Genomic DNA, 25,438 nt, shown 5'->3' with positions numbered 1-25,438 from the left:
ACAAAACAAAGCATTAGACATGGTGGCAAATGCTTGTGATCCTAGCGGCAATGACAGGAGACTCCCCGGAGCTCCTTGGCAAGTGATGCTAGCAGACTCTACGATCTCCAGTTTCAATGAGAGACCCTGTCTCAAAAGAGGTGGAGAGGGGTCATCAAGCTGGTTCAGAGGATAAAAGCATTTGCTGTACAAACCAGGCGGCCTCAGCTGCAGCCATGAGACTGGCCTTATTTGACAAATACAGGTGGAAGGAGAGAGCCACATATGTAAATTGTCCTCTAACTTCCATATACACTCTGTGGGACATGAGCACACCTGCACATATCACACACACACACACACACACACACACACACACACACACACACACACACATTCAAAAAATGAAGTAAACCTCTTACATATGGAGCAGCAAGAAGTCAGTGTCGAGTTTCCTCAGATAACTAAAACTAAAACTACTATAATATTCAGCTATAGCACTGGGTATACCCAAAGGAATCCAGTACATCCTCCACAGAGATACTGCTGAGTACTCACGACAGCCAAAATAATGGAACCAACTGGTCTAGAGTCCATCAACAGATGAATAAATATGCTAGACATATAGCAATCAAATTGTATTCAGCAGTAAATGAGAATGCAATTAAGCCATTTTCAGGAAAATAGATATAACTAGAAACGGTTATGCTTAATAAATAAATAAACCAGGCTCAATGCTATGCTTTCTCTCATATGCAGAATCAAGATGTGTGTGTGTGTGTGTGTGAGAGAGAGAGAGAGAGAGAGAGAGAGAGAGAGAGAGAGAGAGAGAGAGAGAGAGAGAGAGAGAGAGAGAGAGAGAGAGAGAGAGAGAGAGAGAGAGAGAGAGAGAGAGAGATGGATGGAGGGACGGAGGGAGGGGGAGAGAGACAGGGACAGGGACAGGGACAGGGAGAGAGAGAGAAGCAGAAAGGGGACTAACGAGGAAACAAAGGAGATGAGCAAAGTATGATAACATGTGGATGAGAATGGCAAAACGACACCTATCATTTTGTACAGTAACTACAAAAACGTAAAGGCAGGAGATATAACCTGTGGTAAAGTGTTGCCTAGCATGTGTGAGGATCTAGTTCAACCCCCAGTACCACAAAAAATTTAAAACAGAAATTAAAACTCTCTTACATTATGTAATGTCCCCTTCTACAAACAAGGGGATTAGACCAAAATATAGCAAAACGGAGTGTGATTTTAAAATTGGCTTTTATTTATATTTTTATACCAACCATATTTTCTAACAGAAGCATATATCATTTTAATTGGCTTTTTAGGGGGGCGGGCTGAGGGCTGCAGAGATGGCTCAGTGGTTAAGAGCACCTGCTGCTCTTGCCGGAGGTCCTGAGCTCAATTTCCAGACCTACACAACAGCTTGCAACTATCTAGAACTATCTTCTGGCCTATGAGCACCAGTGACACAGTGGTACACAGAAACACGTAGAGACAAAATACCCACACAAGTAAGATAAAATAAAAAATAAAGAGAATTGGAGGGATGCCTCAAAGTGTTTGCGTGAGGACCCGAGTTAGGCGCTCGCTCTCTCTCTCTCTCTCTCTCTCTCTCTCTCTCTCTCTCTCTCTCTCTCTCTCTCTCTCTCTCTCACACACACACACACACACACACACACACAACAGACTCATACAAAAAATATGAGTCATGATGGCACATAGTTATAATCCCAGCACTAGAGAGGTAAAGACAAGGGTATCCCTGGGGCTTACTGGCCAGGCAAGATAGCCTAATTTGGTGAGTCACAAATCCCAGTAAGAGACCTTGTCTCTAAAAACAAGGAGGAATGACACCCAAAGTTGTCCTCTGGCTTACACACATGAATGGGCAACCACACACACACATGAATACACATACACAAACACCTTCAAGGGGAGGGTGTGGCTTATGAAGAAGGATAGTCAGCTGTGTACTAATCAAAAATAAGACTGTAAGAGTAAAGCTGCTGAAATGCAGCTCTCCATAGTTAATGGCTTGTGGTGGGGGTAGGAGGCAAGGACTCGGCTTTCTTTAAGGGGCTGGCCACGGGGAGTTAGTTTAACCATGCTCCAGCGAGTACAAGAGCAACACAAATTGGACTTGTGGGTTTGGTTTTGTTTTTGAGGGGGGAGGGTGTGATGGGGTGTACTCCATGAAATTCCCAAATAATTAGGAAAAATATTATGTTGGGGACAAAAAGAGTAGTACATCTTGTTAAAGGGTTGCAATATATTTGTTTTTCAAAAAGAAAAAAAAATGTATAAAGAAAAACTGTCATGCTCAAGTGGTTGACATCTTGTCTACATTCAGAATTATAGAGATAGCCTCATTTTAAGCAAACTTGCCATATAAAAACATTGAGAAAAATGTAAATTTATGCAGATCTGTTTTAAGCATATTTTTAGTGTTGCTCTCAAGTTGGTTAGAGAAGCTTTTTTTCCACTGGCAGGAAGGAGCCAATGCAAACACTCATAACTGGTCAAAGTGCTGAGAGTAAGTGACTGTTGAGTGCTCAGTCCTAAATGAGACATGTCTATTGACTCCACTAAGGCTCAGAGAACATCATGGAAGACGGAGAGGAAAGAGTACAAGAGCCAGAGGATTTGGGGTGCTATTTTCTGAACAGGACAGGACCATTGTACTCATGAACACAAAGCTTCTCTGGTTACCTACACAAGATCAAGCAAGTTAGTAATTCCAGCATGGCTGGGTGGCAGTGGGGCACGCCTTTAATCCCAGCACTCAGGAGACAGAGGCAGGCGGATCTCTGCGAGTTCAAGGCCAGCCTGGTCTACAAAGCGAGTACGGGACAGCCAGGACTACACAGAGAAACCCTGTATAATAATAATAATAATAATAATAATAATAATAATAATAATAATAATAATAATAACAACAACAACAATATATTATTATTATTAACATTAATATTATGGATAAATCACTAATAATACACATTATAATGAATAATTCATATTATCAACATGAATTATTCTTATTAGTCCATCATGGATGGAGGAGGGGCTAATGGCATTCCACCTTTAGCTGAGCAGCTATCAGCAATTGATGGCTAGAGGATGGGGAGCTGTTTTTTCCTTAGCAGTATAGTTGCCAGATAATAAAGGGGCCCCCATACCCATGTACATGCAGGCAGCACTAATCAGATGAAGTGGATTTTAAAGAATAAAAAGAAGAGGGCATGAAGGCGAGAGGGCACGTGCTGGAGGTTCTGGGGAAAGGGAGGATTAAAGGTGCATAACCAAGACACATTTTATATACTATGGGAACTGTCAAGACATTTTAAATATGTTCTTTTATAAACATCCAGTTTTAATATGTATCTCTCTGATTACTATTAAGGATGGACATATCTTCATGTCAACTGGATAAGTAAATTTCCGGTTTTATGAACTGTCCAAGTTTCTCATAGAGCACCAATGCCTTTTAAAACGTCAACTTGTGCCAGGCATGGTAGCATATGCCTTTAATCACAGCACCTGGAAGGCCTCTAGACACACGAGGATCTTTGTAAGTTTCAGGGCAGCCTGATCCTCATAGAAAGTTTCAGGGCAGCTAGGGATATAGAAAGAGACCCTGTCTCAAAAAATCAACTTGTACAATTATTTCATTATTTTTCTTATGGCTGTAGGTTTGTCTGCATGCATGTCAACAGAAATCTGTGCCTAGTACCCACAGAGGCCAGAAGAGGGTGTCAGATATCCTGGAACTGAAGTTACAGATGCTTTCAGGTGGGTGCTGGTAACCAAACTCAGGTTCTCTGGAAGAGCAGCCAGGGTTGGTAACCACGGAGGCACCTCTCTAACCCCTTATATGAGTTCTTTATATTTAAGAATATTAATAAGGAAAGGGAATTCTTCATAAAATCATCACATCATATCTTATTTAAATATTATTTCCTAGTCCATTTACAATTAGTTTTGATTTATAAAATCTAACCTATGTATTAATTTGGACTCTATAAAAGATATATAGATAGAGATAGAGATATATCCCCAAACTTTGCCTGAAGAATTGGCTAGTAGGAAGAAAGCAAGGTTCTCAGACATGCTGCATAGCATACAGAATGGTAGAATTGCACCGGTGACAACAGCACTGTCACATATACACCTATCAGTGAGCAGCTTGACTGTCTATGTATGATCTTCGCCAGAGTTCAGCACAGAGTAAGAAGTATGTATAATGAAGCTACATATATGCAGATGGCAGCATAGATCTTGTATTCTGCACACCTACACACATGTTGCAGGAGCAAAGACATTTTTAAAAAGATGAAGGCTTGGACATCAGACCTGATTAAGCATCATCTCATGCCAATTACACAAACTTACACAAAGGCACTTCACTGTTATCGTCTGTAAAATGGGCATGGTACTGGCTTCTGGGGGTTGCTGAGCCTCAGATGAGAGAAAGGAAAGCACTTGGCCCAGTGCCTAGTACATACTGAGACCACAAAGAAGTCCACCTCTGCCATAGGCACTCCTCAATACTGCCCTCTAGTGGACAATGGTATTCTCCTTTGTAAAGTGGGCCACACCTAACATGGATACAGTAGAAGAAAATTGGGATTTCCCAACCAGGTACTATTCCCCACTTATCAAATACACTTATTTTAGACCAGATCTTCATAAGTACAGCTTCTCTTTTGTTATTTAGGAAATTCTTCTTATCTCTAGCTACCTTGTTTCTCATCCGAGTCTACCATTTCATTCCTACCGAATTATCCCAAGAACTACTGGGTACTCAGGGCCACTCAGACCCTTGTTCAATTGAGCCTATCCCTCAGGCAATATCCCCCTGGTTTTACTCACCCACACAGTTGTCACAGATGCTACAATGGGAGGCCCTGGGAGGCCGGAAGATCTTGCATGTATAACAGTATTTCAGTTTCACAATCTGGTTGTTTATCTGGAAATTCTTAATACGAGGAGGTGGTCGCTGGCCCTGTGGCACCGCACCATTGGTTGCTTCTGTAAGTCAGTAAAAGAGCTTTAATTTAGTGCTACCCTTTGTTGGAGTCCAATGTCTCATCACCTCTCCAAAACTTATGGAGGCCATGAGAAGTAAGGACTCCTCTTTTCCAGACAAGTGCTTCTAGACTACACTTTCACCATCACATGTCTACTGAATGCCATATCATTCTGTGATGTACATGTAAAAAAAAAAGTGTTTCTTCAGAGGTTTTGGGTTTGGGGGGTAGGTTGATTACAAGGAAAAACATAAAAAGAATAATGGCAAGAATCTAAAATGAAAGCATCTAACTTTATTAATAATCAGATAAAAATGAAACAGAACTGGGTGGTGGTGGCACATCCCTGTAATCCCAGCACTCGGGAGGTAGAGGCCAGCCTAGTCTACAGAGCGAGTCCAGGACAGCCAAGGCTACACAGAGAGAGACCCTGTCTTTTTTTTTTTTTTTTGGCTGGAGAGATAGCCATGGGTGCTAGGAACCGAACTCTTATATTTTTGGTTGGGAGCCTAGCCTTTAACGGCTGAGCCATCTCTTCAGCCCGAGACTCTGTCTTGAAAACAAACAACAACAAAAAAAACCATAGTCTGATATGCTGGTCACATGCCTTTCACTAATCTCAGCACTCAGGGGGCAGAGGCAGGCAGAACTCTATGAGTCCCAGGCCAACCTGGTCTATATAAGAAGTTCCAGGCCAGCCAAGGCTACACAGTGAGAACCCATCTAAAAAAAAAAAAACCCTAATAAAATACAAAACACTATTTCTTCCTACTATAATTAACAAATATTAAAAAGAAGATAAATATGCAGTACCCAAAAAGGTCAAACTTATCTTACCAGTGAACAGAACGTTAACAGCTACCATAATTGTTAATGTATATGCTCTGTAACCTAGTAATTCTACTACCAAAATTCAAAGAGAACTACAAAGCATGGTCGTGCAAAAGTGCTTTAATAGTGTCCTTCTTAATAGTGAAAACCGTCAGCATGGCAGCACATGTCTGTTATCAACGCACTTAGGAGCTATAAGCTGTAGGATCAGGAATTTGAAGAAAGATTCAGGTACACAACACAGTAGAGACCAGCCTTGGCTACATGAAACCCTGTCTCAACAAACAACAAAGTCTGTAGGCCAAGAACATGCTCAAAGTACATATGCTAATATGAAAGTGTCCTTGTGAAACCTAGTGCCATCCAGAATTAATATATGCCAATTAAAAGAATAGTTCAGGGGCTGGAGAGATGGCTCAGCAGTCAAGAGCACTTACTGCTTTCCCAGAGGACCCGGGTTCAAATCCCAGTAACCACATGGCAGCTCACAACTGTCTGTAACTCCAAGATCTGACAACCACAGACATGCATGCAGGCAAAAAAACACCAATGTAATAATAATAATAATAATAATAATAATAATAATAATAATAATAATAATAATAATAATAATAAAATAATAATAATAGTAGTAGTAACAACAACAACAACAACAACAACAACAACAATAATAATAATAATAATAATAATAATAAAATAGCTCAAGGACCTGGAGAGACGGCTCTTAAGAACATTTGCTGCTCTTGCAGAGGACTTGGGTTTAATCCCTGCACCCACATGGCACTTCACAACGGTTTGAAACTCCAGTTCTAGGGGTCCAATACCCTCTTCTGCCTCCATGGGCACTGCATGCACATGGTGCACTTGCATACATGCAGGCAAAGCACCCGAACACAGAAAAGACAAATACATCTTTTAAAATGTGTTTCAACTGGCCGTGGTGGCAGACACCATTAATCCCAGCACTCAGGGAGGCAGAGGCAGGCGGATCACTGTGATTTAGAGGCCAGCCTGGTCTACATCGCGAGTCCAGGACAGCCAGGGCTACACAGAGAAGAAACCCTGTCTCGAAAAACAAAACAAAACAAACAAACAAAAAGGTCTCAAAACAAAAAAGGAATAGGGGCTAGTGAGACAGCTCAGCAAGCTAAGGCATTTGCCACCAAGCCTAATGACCTGAGTTTGGTCCTTAGTGGATGAACAGAACTGACTTCCGACTGTTGTCTTCCTACCTGCACACACACACACACACACACACACACACACACACACACACACACACACACCATGGTGCATGCAATCCCCACTCCTAAAGAAATAAATAGATAAATTTTAATGGAATAAAAATAATTTTAAAACAAATTCTTTTTTCAAATGGGGTGACTTGCTTGTATTAAAACAGTTATATTTGCATTAATGAGAAAAAATAAACAAAAATACACTAAAGCATCTCTATGACAGGTTATGTTAACTGATCTTTCCCTTAACTGAACTCTTAAGGAGCCCTGAATTACTATGACAAAGGGTACGAGCCCTTACAGCCATTTTGCTTATTGTCAAACTGCTTCCCAGACAGACTGTATGAATTTGCATGCCTATCCAACCCCAGCATATGAGAGTGCCAGGCTCGTTGCACCTTTGCCACAAAGTATAATGCTAAAAACAGAATAGTTTTCAGTTCACTTCGATTTTAAAAATATCTGCCATATGGAACACTTTTCCTTTTTTGCAGAGTGGGGTAGGTGCTGTGAAATCAAACAATAACACTGTGCTACAAGTCCTAAGAAGATGAGGCTAGCTATTCATAAGGTGGTGATGTGAGTACCAACATGCCACTTTAATATTTCTTCCTTTTCCCTTTTTCAATACAGGGTCTCTCTGTGTAACAGCCCTGGCTGTCCTGGACTCACTTTGTAGACCAGGCTGGCCTCGAACTCACAGAGATCTGCCTGCCTCTGCCTCCCCAAGTGCTGGGATTACAGGTCTGTGCCACCGTACCCAGCTTAATATGTCTTTATATATGCTTTACAGTAGGGTGTGTGGAGCACAGGCCTGGATTCAGGGCAGAATCCAGGGGAGACATGGGGGTAAAATAAGAGGTACTTAAGAGCAAAATAGAGGGGGAAATTCAAGTACTATTTTTTCTCTAGCTAGATTATTGTTTCACAGACTATGGCCCCATACCTTGCCTCTATTTTATGCTTACTATTTTCACCCTCACCTCACCCCATGTAGTTGTAGCTCAGACATGCGCAAACCAATTTCTCCTTAGCTCAACAAAAGTGGCCGAGATTTTCCAAGAAGAACTGTACTATGAAAGTAGGGGAAAACCGTTCAAATAAATAAACAAACACAAAAGCATGGCAGCCTTCAGAGCAACATCAAAGAACTAAAGGCTAGCCACAGCTGGCACTCTAACACGGATATTCAGCAGCACACATTTTGGGTCACAGAGGTTGTCATACAGCTCAGTAGTAGAGCACGTGCCTAGCATGTCCAGGGGACTGGGCTCAATCCCCAGTGCTCAAGGGCAAGGGGGGATGACAAAGCAAGTCCACGGTCACTTCCCCGCCCCCCTACTCTTATCTTGTTCTTATGTGGACTCAAGCTACTGTCAAAACAGAATTGAGAAACACTTACATAGCCGCCGCTGCTGAGCTGGCAGCTTCCGCTTGCTCCTTGTACTGTCATCATTGACTTTTTTTCACAGTGGGAACTCCCGGGATATTTATTCCCTCCCCAGCCCTGGATGATCTGCTTAAATTCACGAAGCCGTCATGGCTCCTGGTGGTGTCACGTTTCAGTCTCAGAGTTGCACATGTGTCTAGTTCTGAGCCTGAAGTCGGTGTCTTCACTCCTCCCAGTGGCTCCTGGGACCATGATTGCCCTTTCTCACTTTGTGTGACCGTCCCCCACCCCACCCCCGCCCCCAAGGCAGGAATTCTTGGCCAGGGACCCATGAATGTACTTCAGAAGATCTATGAAGTTCTGAAATTATATCCAAAGTTGTAGGCAGATGCAAAACAGAACATTTTATGGAAAGGCAGTCTACAGCTTCCCTGGACAACCAGCTGTGTGATGGCCTCCCCACCCCCCTCCCCAAATGGAAAGGGCACTCTCCTGGCAACAATTCAGCCAGACCTCGGTAACAAACTCTTTCTTCATGTACCCCAACATGTGGGAAAAGAAAGCATGCATAGCTTTACCGGCTTACTGGAATTCACAGGTGGTCACTTAGGATCTCGGAGAGAAAGAGCTGGAATAGTTACTGATGCTGCAACCGCTACGAACATTCCACTCTCCCACCCAACGAGGCCACCCACGGATTATAACTTGCAACTAGTTCCAAGACTCACCTATTTCCATTTCTATGAAAGCTGCTTCATCTGGGAGTGCTCGAGGAATCACTCCAGGGTCACTGAAACTGGTCCTCAACAGTGTGGCCATAGAGAAAAGAAAGAGCATGGCAGCAAACACAGGGATGGCAGGGGACAGCTGAACAGCCAGGTAGCGACACCTGAAGAAAGGAAGCAATTCAACATTTAAATATATATACACATACACATATGTATGTATCTGGCCAGCTATGACAACTGGGTTGATCTGGTCTCCACAAGAATAGAAGATTTTTCAGGGCAATTACTATGTTATTTATGTCTTCTTAATATTCCAAACACTTAAGAGGTGATTCTGAACACAGAGTAATCTCAGTACATACTTGATTGAGGTCACCTATGGCATACAAGAACAGACTCAAGGGAACTCCCCTACAACTTAAGATAACTCATGCCTCCTAACAGGCCTCTGGGAACATTTTGTTTGCCTCAGGAAAGGCTGACACTGGCTAGGGATGGAGAAGTCAAAGAGCCTGGCCTTGTAAGCACCATAGGGTACTTTTGCTCTGGGGATGTCCAGAACTTTGCTATCCACTCATCAGACATTGGGACTGAGCTTGAGGAGGAGGAGACAAAATAGGATCAATCAGGAAGCGGGCTCACAGTGGCAACCAGAGGGTATCTCAGCATGCTTTAAGACCAGTGTAAAGCTTCCAGGCTGCTGATTGACTCTGTACCAGCAGCCACTCCTTTTGTCTCCTCAAATAGCTCAGCTAGTGGGTGATGAATGACCACCAGCAATGGAATAAGAAACCGCCTTAACACCACTGCCCAACACCAGGTCTATTTCTGTCTTTCCTCATAATGCATCTGTTCCTTTCCATATCCCAAATGGACTTATCTTTCAGGTTCTAGAAACATCACTGTCATCATGGCAACGACAATTTACCATATACCAGGCACTGGGCTAACTACTTTAAACATCTTATTCCATCCAATTCTCACACCAAAGCTACAAGGTAGGACATCTTCTATTCACTGCTACATGAAGACTGTGGGACTTAAGTCTCATCTCCTACAAAAGGCCTATGGGAGGCAGCATTCACCATTCCTTCCTGCCGGCAGCTTCTTTGTGAAAGCCCTGCATTATTCCCTGGCTCTTTATCAGTATGTTGATTTCGCCTTCCTCAACTTGACTTCATAAGAACAAGAAACTGGTCTCATAGGACCTTGGGTTCAAATTCTGGTTCTACCAACTCCCAGTTGGGTGATACCTCATATCAGTCTCCTCATCTGTAAAATGGGGATAGTAATAGTATTTCATGGGGTCACTGTGTGGACCAAATGCACAAGTATAAAAAATGTATAGAAAGATATTTGATGCATAACAGACACTAAGTAAATGACCTCCACTAACATTAGCATCTGATCTTATATTTGCTAGCTCTTCATTCAAGTAAGGGAACAAAGAAGCTATCAATAAATACTTGTTGATCTGAACTGACTATCAAATCAAATGAATGAGAGTATGTGATGAGCTTTATCACTGACCTATTTTTATCTATCTCCTCCCGAGGCACATTTCTCCTTGAAAACAGAGAGCATCACTGGAGGCAGACTATAAGTGGATGAGCAAGGAGCAGAGGGAAAGCAAAGAAAGTCAGCTAGGGAAAAAGCTTACTTCATCAGCATGGCAAGTAAGCAAGCTGCAGTCTATTCAGGGCAAATGCTTTACCCGCAGGCTGTATGTTTGCTCCAGTTGTACGGACAGCCCCCATGAGATGCTCCCTTGCCTCCCCTCCACAGCGTAAGTGCGCAGGCTGGGAGGTGGGGGCTAACTCCCTTTTATATTAGGCTAAGCAGTATTTATAATGAAAGTGAGCGTATGTATTGAACCTCCAAAATGATCTCAGGGGCCTAATTCATTTTAAACTATAATTTGGGATCTTAAGTTTTCTTTTTAATAATTTATTTTCTTCTCCTAGGAGTCAAAAGGGCATGGAGGGAGCATTTCAAGAGCTGAAAGATCTGCAAATGTGTCCAGGGTAACCAAGGGTCATGCGTATCACTAGTTATAGACGCCTTTCCTTTCCACTCCTCCGGTCACAGGAACACATAATCAAAAAGTAAACTCAGAAACAAGTCACTGCCACTTGCCAGAGAGACCCAAAGGACACAGGAGACTCATGAAGTCATGTTTCATGAGCAGTCAAGTGCAATCAGTCACTTACAGTCACTGATCATCTATAAGATCGATCTTCAAAACAAAGAAGCAATGTCTCCAGGACTAACTGCCTTAAGTATAGTCTCCAATCAACACGGAAGAGGGAAATCCCATGGGGCCCTGGCCAGAAACAAAGAACTACAGGCAACTAAGGAATGCTAAGAGCATAAGAAATAGTCCCCGCCCCAGGGAAGAGCCCGCTAATTAGTTATTTAACACTAAACGGACTGAACAAATTTTGTGTGTGTGTGTGTGTGTGTGTGTGTGTGTGTGTGTGTGTGTGTGTGTGTGTGTAAAACAATAACAATTTTAAAAAGTCGTATTTCTAGAAGGAGGGGCGGTTCATGGAAGGGGAGGGGTTGGAAGGAGGAAAGGGAAGGGGAAATGATGTAATTATATATTTTTAAATTGATTTATTTACTCACTTTACATCCTGGTCATAGACCCATCCCTTCTCACCTCCCAACCCCACCTTCTCTCCCTCTCCCACATTCCCCTCCTCTAGTCCTCAGAAGAGGGGAGCCCCCCTTCCCATCTTCCTCCCTCCTGGGCTCATCAAGTTGTATCAGGACTGTGTCCTCTTCCCCCGTGCCCTAGCAATTATAGTTTTTTAAAGCTTTAAAACAGCGGAGATATCTAGTTATCCACCAAAAAGGAGGGTTTTTTTTCTTTTTTAAGATTATTTATTTTTACTTTATGTGTATGAATGTCTTGTGTGCATGTAGATATGTACACCATGTCCATGCTTGGTCCCCTCAGGGGTAAGCAGAGGGTATTGGATCTCCTGGAACCAGAGTTACAGATGGCTGTGAGCCACCATATGGGTGCTGCGGACCAAATCCAGCTCCTCTTGAAGAGCAGCAAGCGCTTTTAATCACTGAATCATCTCACCAACTCCGTTTCTTTTTTATTTAAGAGAAAAGATACGGAGCTAGTAAAAGAACCACCAAAGGAAAAACTCAAACCACTGGCAGCCCCTGCAGAGAAGGACCAGAGCTTCAACTAAGGCCAATTCCAACACCTGCTGTAGACTAGACAAAAGACAACTTCGATCTGAATTATACTACACCATCAAGGATAAAGTCTCTGTAGTCTCCATACAGACTATCTTCTGCACCTGCTAAAACAATCCACTCTGTATAACAACAAGCACACAACAGGCTCATTGTATTATTCTCCTCCAGAGATGAGGCTATTCGCAGGCAGTTGTCCCTAGTGAGTGGGCGTGGCTAGAAAGGCAGATTGGGGGGGGGGGAGGCTGCCAGCAGGCCTTCTACTCCAAATCAGAGGAAATGTCAAAAGCTAGCAACGAGGAGTATTGTAAAACTACAACCTATGATGGTGTCTCTCTTCTAAATAAACGTGTTTAAATAAAAACAGGCTTCTAAGCAAGGAACAGTGGTGTATGCCTGTAGTCCAGCTACTCAGGAGGCTGGGCCAGGAGGACTACTTGTGCTTCTAAGTTCAAGGCCACCTGAGGCAAGACAGAAAAACACCTGTGAAAAAATTTCTTCCTCAGTGTTGGGAGTCTGGGGATACATTGGTCAAAGGTCACATAATTTTAATAATGAAAAATAGATTCACGAGATCTACCTCATCTAATAGTGACTATATTGAAGAAGCGAAATTTTTAACTATTCTAAAATATATGCGTGCATCAAAATATGTTGTCCACTATAAATATAGCTTGGATTTGCCACTTCACAAGCATTTTAACCTTATTTTATCATTCCATAGCTGCAGTAAGCTGGAAGTCCATCTTTGACAGGAACAAGCTCCACAAAAAATTAGTAGTAACCTCACAGTCAAGGTAACCTCAGACTTCACCATTTGTCTTAGAGAAAGACTTGATCTGTCAGCTACAAACATGAGATAATTGTTTTTAAACGCCTTTGTACTTTCCATCTATATCATTTCTGGGAATAATGATATCCATACACTCATGGAAACAGAAGTCTCCTTTGTCTTCCAAGTACCAGGAGGCTTTCCTCCTTCTGGGAGTTACAAGCTCCCATTCTTACTTTGTAAATAAACCCCGTGCCTACAAAGCATTCGTTTCAGATACCTGAAAGAGCATCATCATTTTAAAATATCCTCTCCCAACTCCTTGACTGACCTCAGACTTCCATAGCTAGGCTAGACTACTGGATTCCCATATGTTCCCATGAGCCACATGCTGGTACTGCCCAGCAGTATCCAGCAGTGCCAGGCTAGGCTAATGCGTCATGTCCCATGCCCCACCCCCAGCATGCTAGCTCATTGGAGGAATGATAGTAATGGCACAGACTTCAATTCACTTGAAAAAAAAATCTCAAAATAGATTCATGAGTGGAGCTGGTAAGAGACCAAATTGACTCCATGTTAGGGCTCTGCCTTACAGACTGCAAGCTTGGGTTGTTCTACATAACACTCTGTCTCGAAGTCCCTAATAGCTTTCTTCCTACATTTTTAATGTTTTGTTTGTTCTTTTATCAGTACAATCAATAAGCCAACAAGTATTTATTGGCCTAATGACTGAAGAACAAGAAAAATAGGAGCTAATTTTGTTGGGGGAAAACATAACTAACATATGAAACAGCTAAAGCCTAAGATGAGCCCAATAATCAAGCATTAGAATGGTGATTCAGACCCTCTGGACTGTAAGTGATCAGGAAAGAGCCCTTTGGGGGAGCTGGTGGCTGTTGAAACTGTTCCAATAGTGGCTGTTAAGGATGGCTTTAAGGAAGAACTGTGCTTTTAACAGCAAGAAGGGCCTAAGGAGCCAAGTCTAATGATACCCTTTGATCCAACAAGATAGAAATAACGCTTCATTTGAATTCCTCCCAGACATGGGTGGGCAGTTGTCTTCTTATTCACTACTTACCTAAATGTTTCTGTTTCCACAAAATTCATGCGGAAACCCCAAGCCCCAGTTCAGTAGTATCTGCAGGGCGGGTAGAGCCCCTGGTAAATATTTACATCACCTAAGTCTCCATCTTCATGAGTGAGATTAATGACAGCTACTAACAAGGGTCTCCTTGCCTTTCTATGATATGAGAAGATTACGAGAAGACAGCCACCTCTAATCCAGGAAATAGGTCTTCACCAGACCCTGACTCTGCCAATACTTTGACCTAAAGCTCTCTAGCCTCCAGAATTCAAAGACATAAATTTCTGTTGAGAAGGAAATCTATAGCAGTCTGTGATGGCAACCCAGATAGACTAACTAGACTCCATCTCTAGAGCCAAATAGCTACATAGAACCACCACTCAGAAGACAGTGACAAGGTTACTATAGCTACACTCAGGGTCTGCTGAAAAGGAAGACATCTCCTTTAACACTATAAACTGAACTGAGAATCACCCTCCAGAGAATCTGCTCCATAAAGGTCAGGGTAAAATGTATAACCCTCTTGCTTCAGTAGAAAATGCAGAAAAATCAACCAAACAGGCATTTTCTATTCTGTAGTGGTAAGAATATTCTTTTTTCAGAGGAGATACATCATCTGTATCCGGGTAAATCTACTCAGTAATTGCCAAATGTTAGCTGTAATGACAATGTTTAAACCTCAGTAATAGTATACCCTTGCTTAAAAACTTGGAACAGTTCCGTGATGCCGACTACACACACACACACACACACACACACACACACACACACACACACACAGAGCCCCAAAGTCCACAGACCAGTATTCCTAGGTCTACCATTAACTAGCCTTATCTAATCACCATCACAAGGCTCCCGTCTTCTCATTGCTCCACTTCAGGGACCTCCCACTAATTACGCTGCATTACCCAGCTTCCTGGTTTGGCAAGAGACACAAGGTGCCTCCTTTGTTCATTCTTAAACAATCCTAGCCCTGCTGTCTCTAAGGAGTCTCCTCTCTCCCTCAGGAAGCACCTCAACTCAACGCATGTCAGCTTGCTGAGAAATCTTTGTTCGTTCTGCTCACCTTTTCCAAAATAGAGACCTGCACACTTATTAAGTTTCATTTGGAACCGGCATGTTGGCTCATGCCCATAATCCCAGCACTCAGGGACAAGAAAGATCACAGATTAAGGCCAGTGTAGGCTACCTAGAAAGTTGCAGGCCAGGCTTGCCTAAGAAGACCTTTCCTAAAACAACCAAACACACAAACAAATGACTCACTCTCATTCTTGTCTATGGTCCCACATAATTGTGAAGCTGAAGTAGGAAGCTCGCGTGGGTTCAAAGCCATTGGAATAACATAAAGAGCTCCCCAACAAAAGAAAGATGATAACCCTTCGGGGGATAGGAGTGCAGCTCACTAGGAGGACACTTGTGAGGGCTTGGGATGGAGAGAGACCAATAGGCATCTAGATGAAAAGGTAAACAATATCTTAAAAACAGATTGACAGTATGTAAGCCTTTACTACAAAAGACAGTGGAGAGATTAAACTCTGCATGCAGAGAGAGGAACTCTGTATGATAGAACCATCAACAATTACGGAAGGAGCCGGGCGTGGTGGCGCACGCCTTTAATCCCAGCACTTGGGAGGCAGAGGCAGGCGGATCGCTGTGAGTTCGAGGCCAGCCTGGTCTACAGAGTGAGTCCAGGACAGTCAGGGCTACACAGAGAAACCCTGTCTCAAGAAACAAAAAACAAACAAACAAACAAAAAAAGAATTATGGAAGGAAATAAAAGTGTTTGGGAAACGCATCTTCAAAGAACAGGCTTTTATCAAGAGTTAGGCTTACAGCTAGGGATGTGGCTCAGTTGCCACTGTGCTTGCCTAGCATTCAGGATGCCTGAGGTTCCATCCTCAATGCTACATAAAACCAGACAAAGCGACACCTGCCTGTAATTCCAGCACTCAAGCAACAGAGAAACGAGGAACGAGAGTTCCAGGTAATCCTCAGCTACATGGTACATTTCAGGCTAACCAAGCTACATGAGACCTCATCTCAAACAAGGAAAAATTTCAGCTAAGAACTGTAGCGCACTGATATCAAAGAGGCCACTGGCCATTATAGCATTCTAAAACATCCGTTTGGTTGGCCAAGTACAGAGCAGTTCTAACTCACACAAAGTTCAAGACTGACCTTCACAGAGCAACTCCCAAAAGAACACTCTCTTGGTCAGAGATCACGACAGTCACCTTTACCTCTTCTCAGCCTCAGTGAAAGGATAGGCAACACATTCCAGCATGTCCAAATGTGGCTTTGGTCTCTGTAGTTCTGTATGTCCTTAAACTTTTTTTTAACTGTTGTAAGCTCTGCTTTTTCTACTGTGTCAGGAGCTCTCAGAGTGTCCTGGTAGGGAGTACGCCCTGCTCAATTTGTCTCCCAGCAATTCTCATGTTGGAATTCAGGCCTAGGAGTGGCAACAGAGGCAGCAACCCTTCATAAACTCACAAAGCGGCATACATTTTAGGCCTTTACTTAGAGATGGGCCACTCACTGTGCTCCTGCAAGAATGCCATGCCAGAATGTTGTCAGTTTTCTACAAAATAATCCTTGGTTTCCTAAGAGCATGTGCTTGGGAGATTCTAGAATTTGGTATTATATACAACTTTGCTATAATAATTTGAATGTCTTCATAATGCCATAAGCAAAGATGAGTATCCAACAGATCTTGGATTAGCTCACTTCTGTGGGCCTGACTTTGTAAAGGCCAAAAGGATGGAGATAGCCTCCAGAGCCCTTTATAGCTCTAGCATGCTCTGATTCTGTGAGTCAAGACTGGAATTTTAAATGCATTCACACTGTATTCTCCTGGCAACCTTTACTGACCGCCTACTCCAGTGTAGATCACCACAGAGGGCTACACTACAGGAGGTAACACTTGAGCCCGAAAGCTTGAAGCTCTACAGGACAAATGGGAATAGAAGAGAGATAGAAAACCAGGCAGGCTGGTGTGGTGGCACAGATCTGTAACCCCAGCACTCAGGAGGATCAGGAGCTCAAGATCACCCTTAGCTACACAGGAAATTCAAGGCCACCCTGAGCCACCTGAGATCGCCATCTCAAAAAATCAAACTAAGAATTCAGAAAGGTAAGGCGTGTCACATGATTATTTGGTACAATGGGCAGGTTTATAGTGACGAGCACTCAAAAGAGGAGGAAAATTTAGGCATGCTAGGAGAACTGAGATAATTACTAGGCAGTATTATAAATCCTTTTTCTAGTTTATCCAATTCAGTGACTTCTCTTCTAATATGAACATCAAAAGCACCCATGGGGACCAATCTGAAAAAAAAAAAAAAACTGGTCTGACATCGCCTTGATCCAATTTCCTCCACATACAGCACGCAGAGAACATAAACACTGATCGTAGCAGCAAGGCACTTCCATGTAGGGGTCAAAGGTCACACAGTTCTTCTCGCCACATAAAAAGTCTGAGACTTTGACCCCACTAGAAATCTGGTGACATAGTTAAAAGACAAAGCTAACAAACAACGTGTTTGAGCCTTTCCCAAAGTCTACACTTCTTGGGATGTTGAGTTAAAAACCAATATCACCAAAGCTTTTCCGTGGCTGGACAGCAGCACACAGGTTCTCACATCACTGTGCTGTAATGTTCTGACATAAGCTGGCCAGGGTCTGAGCAGAAAGGGCTGCCATCCTCACACACATTTCCTATATATCTCATGCCCAGAATTAATCAGAAAACACTTTGTCTTTAAGTACTTTACAATTTTCACTCCACTTTTAAATTTACACGTATTTGCCACAAATACAACTCCCTATTGGGTGTCTACACTTCCCCTTTGTGCTGTCATGTCCCTCTCAGACAGATAGTTATGCAGAATTTCAGATACAGCCACCAGAGGTTCAACAACTTCATACTGAATTTCCAATCTGGGACAGCATCCTTGAGAGATGACCACCTAACTTCTTCAGAAACACTTCTAACACTTTGGTGCTAGCTGCTCCCAGGTGAAAGACCTTTTAGGTTGTTGTATGTATTCAGCATACAACTTGTCCACTGAAAATTACAGATCTCTCCTTTGAACACTGGACATTTGTAAAGGCAAAATTTCCAAGTGCAAGGCTGGCACTTGTATGTTTGTCATGAACGGGGCACCCACATGACTGACCAGACTGCTCAAGCCATCTGGCTGGCCCACAGCTATGCCAAACACAGCCATAAATCTGCTTACACTTGTTCCTAAGCACCTGCTATCAACAGGACCAGGTTGAAAAGAAGCACATCCAGATGTGTACCAAGATTTGAACTATATTCCTGGGAGACAAACCTAGACTCGAAGACAATTTAAGAAATAAAATAGGAAGCCGGGCGTGGTGGCACATGCCTGTAATCCCAGCACTCGGGAGGCAGAGGCAGGTGGATCGCTGTGAGTTCGAGGCCAGCCTGGTCTACAAAGTGAGTCCAGGACAGCCAAGGCTAACACAGAGAGACCTTGTCTCGGAAAAAAAAAAAAAAAAGAAAGAAAGAAAATAGGTGGCTCATGCACGCCTTTTAAAAAGTATTACAATCTATTCAAGATTACATCCATATTGCTTATCCCCTCACTTGTATCTTCCCGTTCCCACCCTCCCTCCCTCTTTGTGCTATTCCCTTCCCCTAGATGCCAGCACTCAGAGAGGCCAAGGCAGGCAGATGGATGGCTGTGAGTTCAAGGCCAGCCTGGTCTACAAAGCAAGTCCAGGACAGCCCATGGTACACAGAGAAACCCTGTCTCAAAAACAAAAACAAAAACAAAAACAAAAACAAAAACAAAAAAAAAAAGAAGGAAGGAAGGAAGGGAGGGAGGGAGGGAAGGAGAGAGGGAGGGATAGTGAAAGCAGACAGCAATCTGTGTATCCAAATATGCTCACCTATGTTTCTTGGTCATGTGGTTAAGATCAAGTGCAGTGTCAAATGCCATCATCACCTGCCTGAAAATAGTGACTAGACCATCTGGTTTCCTTAGGTCTTGCTGTATCTTAATACTAACATTAGAGCCACAACTGTGTCCTCCTAACCCTACCCTCCACTATTTGGCTCAGAGTAAATTACAGACTAGTCAAGAAAAAAAAAAAGACTCAATTCTTCATAGTTATGTCGGTGTGCCTTGTACAGCCTACCATTGGATAGGCACAAGGCAGCTACCACTGTGATTATCCATGTGTCTGCATACGACACACACACACACACACACACACACACACACACACACACACACACACACCCCACCCCACATTTCTTATTAAAAGCATTCATCAGTGGAGACTTGTCTTCTTTGGTCAGATTTACACTTCCCCATTCCACTCTTAAGCTAACACATTTACTTCCTTCTCCCCTCCCTCCCCCAGCCTTTACTTTTGAAATATTTACTCTTTCAAACAGACAGCTGGGACTCGGGGCAGCTTTGCAAACAACCTCACTCTTCATATCCTCAAAAATACAAAACAAAAAACCAAGGAATACTTTTGAAATGTGAATCACCTTGGAAGAAAACTTACGATGCCTCTGTTGAACAGTAATTTAGCTAATTAGAAGCTTCATCCCATGGGCAGTTTTCTTCAGAGGCCTTCAGGGGCCTAAGTGGAACAGATCCAAGTCACGGTCTCTTTAAGCCTTCCAGGTATTAAAAAAAAAAAAAAAGAGCCAAAAAGCCACAGCTCTAAACCCCGTATTTCTCTGACCAATGCAGAGGTTTCCTGGACCCAGAACTACCAACTCACTGATAGCCTGGAACAAAGTCTTATCTCTGTCATAAAATTCCCATCATAGCCAGGCAGTGGTGGCACATGCCTTTAATCCCAGCACTTGGAAGGCAGAGGCAGGCAGATCGCTGTGAGTTCAAGGCCAGCTTAGTCTACATAATGAGTCCAGGACTGCCAAGGCTACACGGTGAAACTCTGTCTCCAAAAACAAACAAAAACAAAAACAAAACTTTAAAAAATTCCAATCATAAGCATCTAATGGCAGAGATAGAACCAAAGGACTTCCATCAAAAAGAAACGCAGAAGTGAGAGAGGGAAAACGTAGAGAGATTGAACTGAAGGGGAAAACTGTTTTGTGTTGTATATAACCCTGCCTGGCTTTATATGCTCACTGGTACCAAGCACATGGTACATACACACACACACACACACACACACACACACATACACACACACACACACACACACACACACACACACACACACACACACACGGGGGGGGGGTCAGGAAGTGAGTACTGAGCTATAAAACTCACAGAATGGAAAACAGGTAAGAAACCTTCAGCAACCTGCCAAAGTTCACAGAAAATCTCCACAATGTCAGCCAGTGGCAGTAACAACAAAAGGACCTTTTCACAAAGAGTTCATCCGATCGTCTTGTCCCAGCACGGTTATAGAACGTTATGCCACTCTTACTACTGCTGTTACTCACGCCAGCCACAATCATCAAAAGTCTAGCAAAGTACGCCCCCCCCACCCCCACCCCAACTCCCTCCGAGATGCACAGGGAAAGCCTGGAGCCGTTACAGAAAAAAAAAGTGAGTCGCAATGGCCTGGAGCACATTTTAATTACCTACTCAATTTGACCAAGGAGCCCCTTGACACCTGCCAGCCACACCTCAGCATGGGAACTCTATTTCCAGGTCACTCATGAACACAAGCCATGGCAGGCTCACATCAGGTATGGCCTCTGTAGCTACACGTACACCTCTTGCTTCCGCGAGGTCCTCCTTAATACAGTAATCCCAAAACAATTAGCACTGCTCCCATCCCTAGAGTGTGGAACTATTCTCAGCATACCCAGTAGTCATGCCACAGTGCACTAGACTCCAACTGGCCACCTCCCTGGAGCAGTGACCTACACAAACTTCAAACAGTATCTCTAGTACTAGGCGTCATACTGCATAAAAAAAAAATAATTCTAAGGCTAGCATCAAGCCAACAAAGAATGTTTGGAATATGAATACACACACACACACACACACACACACACACACACACACACAGTGACTTTTAAAGGACAGAAAGAACAACTAACATTTCAAAAGCACCTCTATGGCATTCCCAAAGCTCCTTTGTGGTATGGCTGATGCTGAGACTAACCTTCAGGTTCTCAATTCAGTTTGGTTTTCAAATTAACAGCTAGGTAAGAACTAGGGCTTACAGAAATGGGACCCAGAACAGCAGATTAAGTGGCGATGGTTGAGTGGTGTCATAATATCGAAAGTTGGGAGAGGTAGAGAAGAAGTAATTTGTCACTAAGTTACTGTCAGTGAAAGGAGGTAAATAATTAAGACAAACTCGTTTGTTTGTCAGGGATAGCCCCACATCAGGACTATGAATTGATATTAAAGTTCTTGGTCTTTTTTTAGGAAGTACATATTCTACCATAGCCACAAAGCAGTGAATTCGCTAGACACAGCCCGAAGACACTGTACAACAAAAGAGTAAAGTCATGCAAGGACCACCCCCCACAAATGCCCAGGAAACACAATTTCATCCCTTGAATCCAAATCAGCCATAATCGGACAAGTGTATTCAACACAAACTCACTCGAAGGCAAAGAAGAGTGTACATGTCCCCAGGATGAGGAAGAGGGTCAAGTAGAAGATGCCCTTTTGCCGGGCCATCATGACACGGCCATCACAGCAGAAGGTGTTCCTGCCTGGGAGTTTCTCCCATTTCCGTGTCACCTTCTTTCTTACCACCATCACAGACATGATTGGAGTTCCTGGTCCAAAATGGGCTTTGTGACTACACGAGAGAAGAAACAGAGGCTGAGCCCAGCTTTGAAATCACGTTGTCTACTGTTGTTGCCACTGGGTCAAACATTATCAAGAGCGAGCCCTAAGAAAAAGAAAAGGGGGGGGGGCGTGGGATGAGACAAGAATAACAAAGTACAATTGAACCCTCATTCCCAGAGACAGAAAGATGAACTGCCTGAAGGGGTGGGAATAGAAAAGTTTGAAATGTTTATTTTGACTCTGTTCTCTAAAGAGGAAGACAAAAACCAGTTCTCCAAGGGGGAGGAGACTAGTATTTCTTAAATAATAAATCCCGTTTCCAAACCAGTGCTGACGATTTAGTTAACCATGACTCTTGGAAGTAAGTAGGAATTCTGTAAGTGACCATCCCAATGACTATACTTTACAAATGGGTAAACTGAGGGCCAGTAAGAAATAACATATTCAGGGTCACACCGCAACAAAGCTGAGACAAGAAAGCGTGCCCCTTGGCTTCCAGTCCTGGGCACTTCCTGCTATAATACACTGTTCTTTAGTCTTCATTAGTAAAAAATCATACCAGCAGGTTTGTTGCTGTTGTTTGTCCCTAAGTAGCCCTTCCCATCCCTCTTCTGCTCCTTCGCCTTCTTTCTTCAATTAACCATTCAAATATTAATCACGGAAGGGAACAAGTAACCCTCTAGCCCCATGGGGTAGGATGGGCTGGGCATTCTCTACACAGACACACATTGCATTTACACAAAACAGATTTCCCCTCATCAAGCCTTCTGTAACTTCCTGAATCCGCAACTGAAACAGCCTTGCTGGTCTGGCTTACCATTTGTGAGACTCTTAATAAGAACCACATCACCCTGGAAATAAAAGGCTTCCTTAAACAGGAGGAATTCTAGGATGGTTGGCAACTGATGATGGGGTGGAATGGGGTGGTGGTGGTGGCTGGGGGTGGTGGTGACTGAGGGCGGTGGCAGCAGCTAAGTCTCTTGGGGGCTCTCTGGGACATTTCACCAGTACCAGCTCCATTCAGCATCCTGGATTTCCAGGCCTCGCCTTTCCCAGTCACTGTCATCTTTCTCTTCTTCTCAGGTGCAGGGCTGTGTTCTCTATTTACTGGCACCACATGCCCCGTGCTGGCAAGAATGAGGCGGAAGCCTGCAGCCTGATGAGCAAGAAACAACCAGCCGGAGATCATTCCTGAGCTAGAGAGGGCAAAGGTCCAAAAAGGGGACTAAGAGCTAAGCAGCGAGATGAAAAGGTGTTAAGGCTTGGGGAAAGGGAGGGGGGTCCCAGAGGTGCAAAGATCACTTCCTTTGTGTAAAACTAACCTGGAAAACACCAACACCACCCCTCATAAACTGACCCAGTAAGAGAACACAGAGTAGGAAGGGAAGCCCAACCTGGGAGACGAAAAATTTAAATCCGTCGGAAAGCAGCGACCGGGTTCAGCAGCCTAGCGTCAAAAGCCAGGGCAATGCAGCGGGCTCGGCCTCAAGGAGGCCCGCCCTGCCTCCGCCACGCAGCAGACCACCGCCCCAGGCTGGCTAGGACGCGCGCCACATCCACATCCACACGCCGTCCACAAGCTCGTACACACTCACACACGCCCCGCCACGTGTAGTCACCCCGGGCCAGGGGCTTGGCGGCTGGCAAGCTCAGCAGGGCGGTGCCAATGTCCCTCCGTCCCAGTGGAGCTGAAGAGGGATGCAGCCCTCCAGACAGCCGAGCCCCGGAGACCCCCCACCCCCACCCCTTGTTACCTGAACAAGGGAGACTGACCTCAGCTGGCAACTGAGGGCAGAAAGTGCACTGTCTCCAGGGATCACGTCGGCCGACAAAGGTGGTAGAGACTTCTCCCTGACAGGGAGGGTGCCTCCTCCTGACAAGGGGCCCCAATGGTCGGGGCCCTAAACCAGCTGTGGCAACCGCCCACCGCTGGCGGAATGGAACGCTCCTCACGTCACCAGGTCGCTCCAGTAGTTGCTCGTCCTCCATTGGCTAAAAGATCACAATGTCTCCATCCCTCCCCTGACACATACTACCATTGGCTACTTCAAACGCCACTCCAGAGTACCTCCGCCCACTCCCCCACCCATCTCCTTGCTACAAGCCCACCTGCCAAGCCACAGCCAGCCTCTCTCTGGGGCTGGAGCGCCAGTATGTGAAGTGTTCTCTTCTATTAATATAGTTACGCAAAAGCGGAGGCGAAAGGTAGTGTGGACCGGGCAGGGGAGGAGCCAAGAGCAGCCTCCCCACAAACACCCAGCGAGATGCTGAAGCAACACTAGCTCACAGATCCGGACGAACGCTCACCCTCAATAGGTCTGCCCAGGGCCTCTCCGGGGCTGTTTGCCTTAAAATCGATCAAGGTCTGTTTATGGACATCTTCATGTTAAGTTCTCTGCCTCTCAAGTCCTATTCAGGAGCCTGGGACTCCGATGTGATCTCGAAGTCTTTCAGAAGAAAACAGAAGAGAAGATGAAAAGGAGTAACCATCTCTGAGATATTGAGAACAAGTAATTGACATTAAGGGAGTTGGAGAAACTCCACTGAGACAACATAAATACTTCCAGGTAGATAATGAGGTAAAGATTGCCCAAAGGTAGTTAATTTCTATTAGAACTTGAGATTTTTGTTGGGTGTGGTTAGGCAGAAGCAAGTAGATTTCTATATGTATGAGGCCAGCCTGGTCTTACATTCTTATTTCCAGGCGAGCCAGGGCTTCATAGTAAAATCCTGTTTCAAAAGAACAAAGCAAAAGAACTGGAGATATTATGATAATTAAGGGAGGGGCATCCAGGGCAGAATTTTCATACACCACCCAGATTGGTTCTTTCCTTCTGATGCCTCCTCTGCAGTTACTGCCACTGAACTCTGCTATCAATGGTAGTAACGTCATTTAGAAATATGAGTGGGGAAGACAGTTGAGAATCACGGCATGATATTATAGGGTGGATATTACAAGGCACCAGGTCTGTTTCCACCAGTATGACTGGTTCCTACCTTCCAAATAAGTATGAGGGATGATTAAAAGTGACCTCTCCTTTCCTACCACACCATCTATGTTAGTAGTCCAGGTTCTCCAGAGCTTGACCAAAGTGTTTCCCTAGGGTCACAGTAGTTGGAATTAGCACTGAAGTGCCTGCTAATACTCTCACAAAGGCAGCTTTGTGGTAATTGTAATAAAGGACCACCTACATAGTCAAGAATTATTCTTCCTTTATAGTATTTTGGTCCCATGTAATATTTAAAAACTTATATAATGATGATTATTCTTGAAAAGTTTATGACATCCTCCAATCAAACAAGTTAAAGGAATTAAAAATCCTAACCTCTTACAAGAGAGGTGTGTTATAGTTTGTAGTTGAAGGTATGTCTCTATAAAGCTCCTATTGTTCCTGAGC

The 25,438-nt window shown here is 43.8% G+C and overlaps 1 protein-coding gene across 5 annotated transcripts in view; it reads right to left on the bottom strand.

Annotated features, from left to right (window-relative positions):
- Positions 1 to 24,121, bottom strand: part of ZDHHC9 (zDHHC palmitoyltransferase 9) — a 37,678-nt gene extending 13,557 nt beyond the window's left edge. The window contains exons 1-4 of one of the 5 annotated variants that reach the window (XM_084789936.1): positions 23,795 to 24,121; positions 21,850 to 22,050; positions 9,197 to 9,357; positions 4,852 to 5,010 (exon numbers count right to left, since the gene is read on the bottom strand). In XM_084789936.1, coding sequence (XP_084646062.1) covers positions 4,852 to 5,010; positions 9,197 to 9,357; positions 21,850 to 22,016 — 487 coding nt within the window. In that variant the 5' untranslated portion in view covers positions 22,017 to 22,050; positions 23,795 to 24,121. Of the gene's footprint in view, positions 1 to 4,851; positions 5,011 to 9,196; positions 9,358 to 21,849; positions 22,144 to 23,434; positions 23,678 to 23,794 lie in introns of those variants that run through there. The other 4 variants (XM_084789937.1, XM_084789933.1, XM_084789934.1 and 1 more) reach the window with 4 other exon arrangements.
- Between the last annotated feature and the right edge of the window lie 1,317 nt (positions 24,122 to 25,438).

The sequence above is a fragment of the Acomys minous genome (assembly GCF_964271855.1).
Source record: "Acomys minous genome assembly, chromosome: 7".
NCBI classification, from domain to species: domain Eukaryota; kingdom Metazoa; phylum Chordata; class Mammalia; order Rodentia; family Muridae; genus Acomys; species Acomys minous.
The sequence above is the reverse complement of the archived record's forward strand: the minus strand, read 5'-3'. Positions and strand labels throughout refer to the sequence as shown.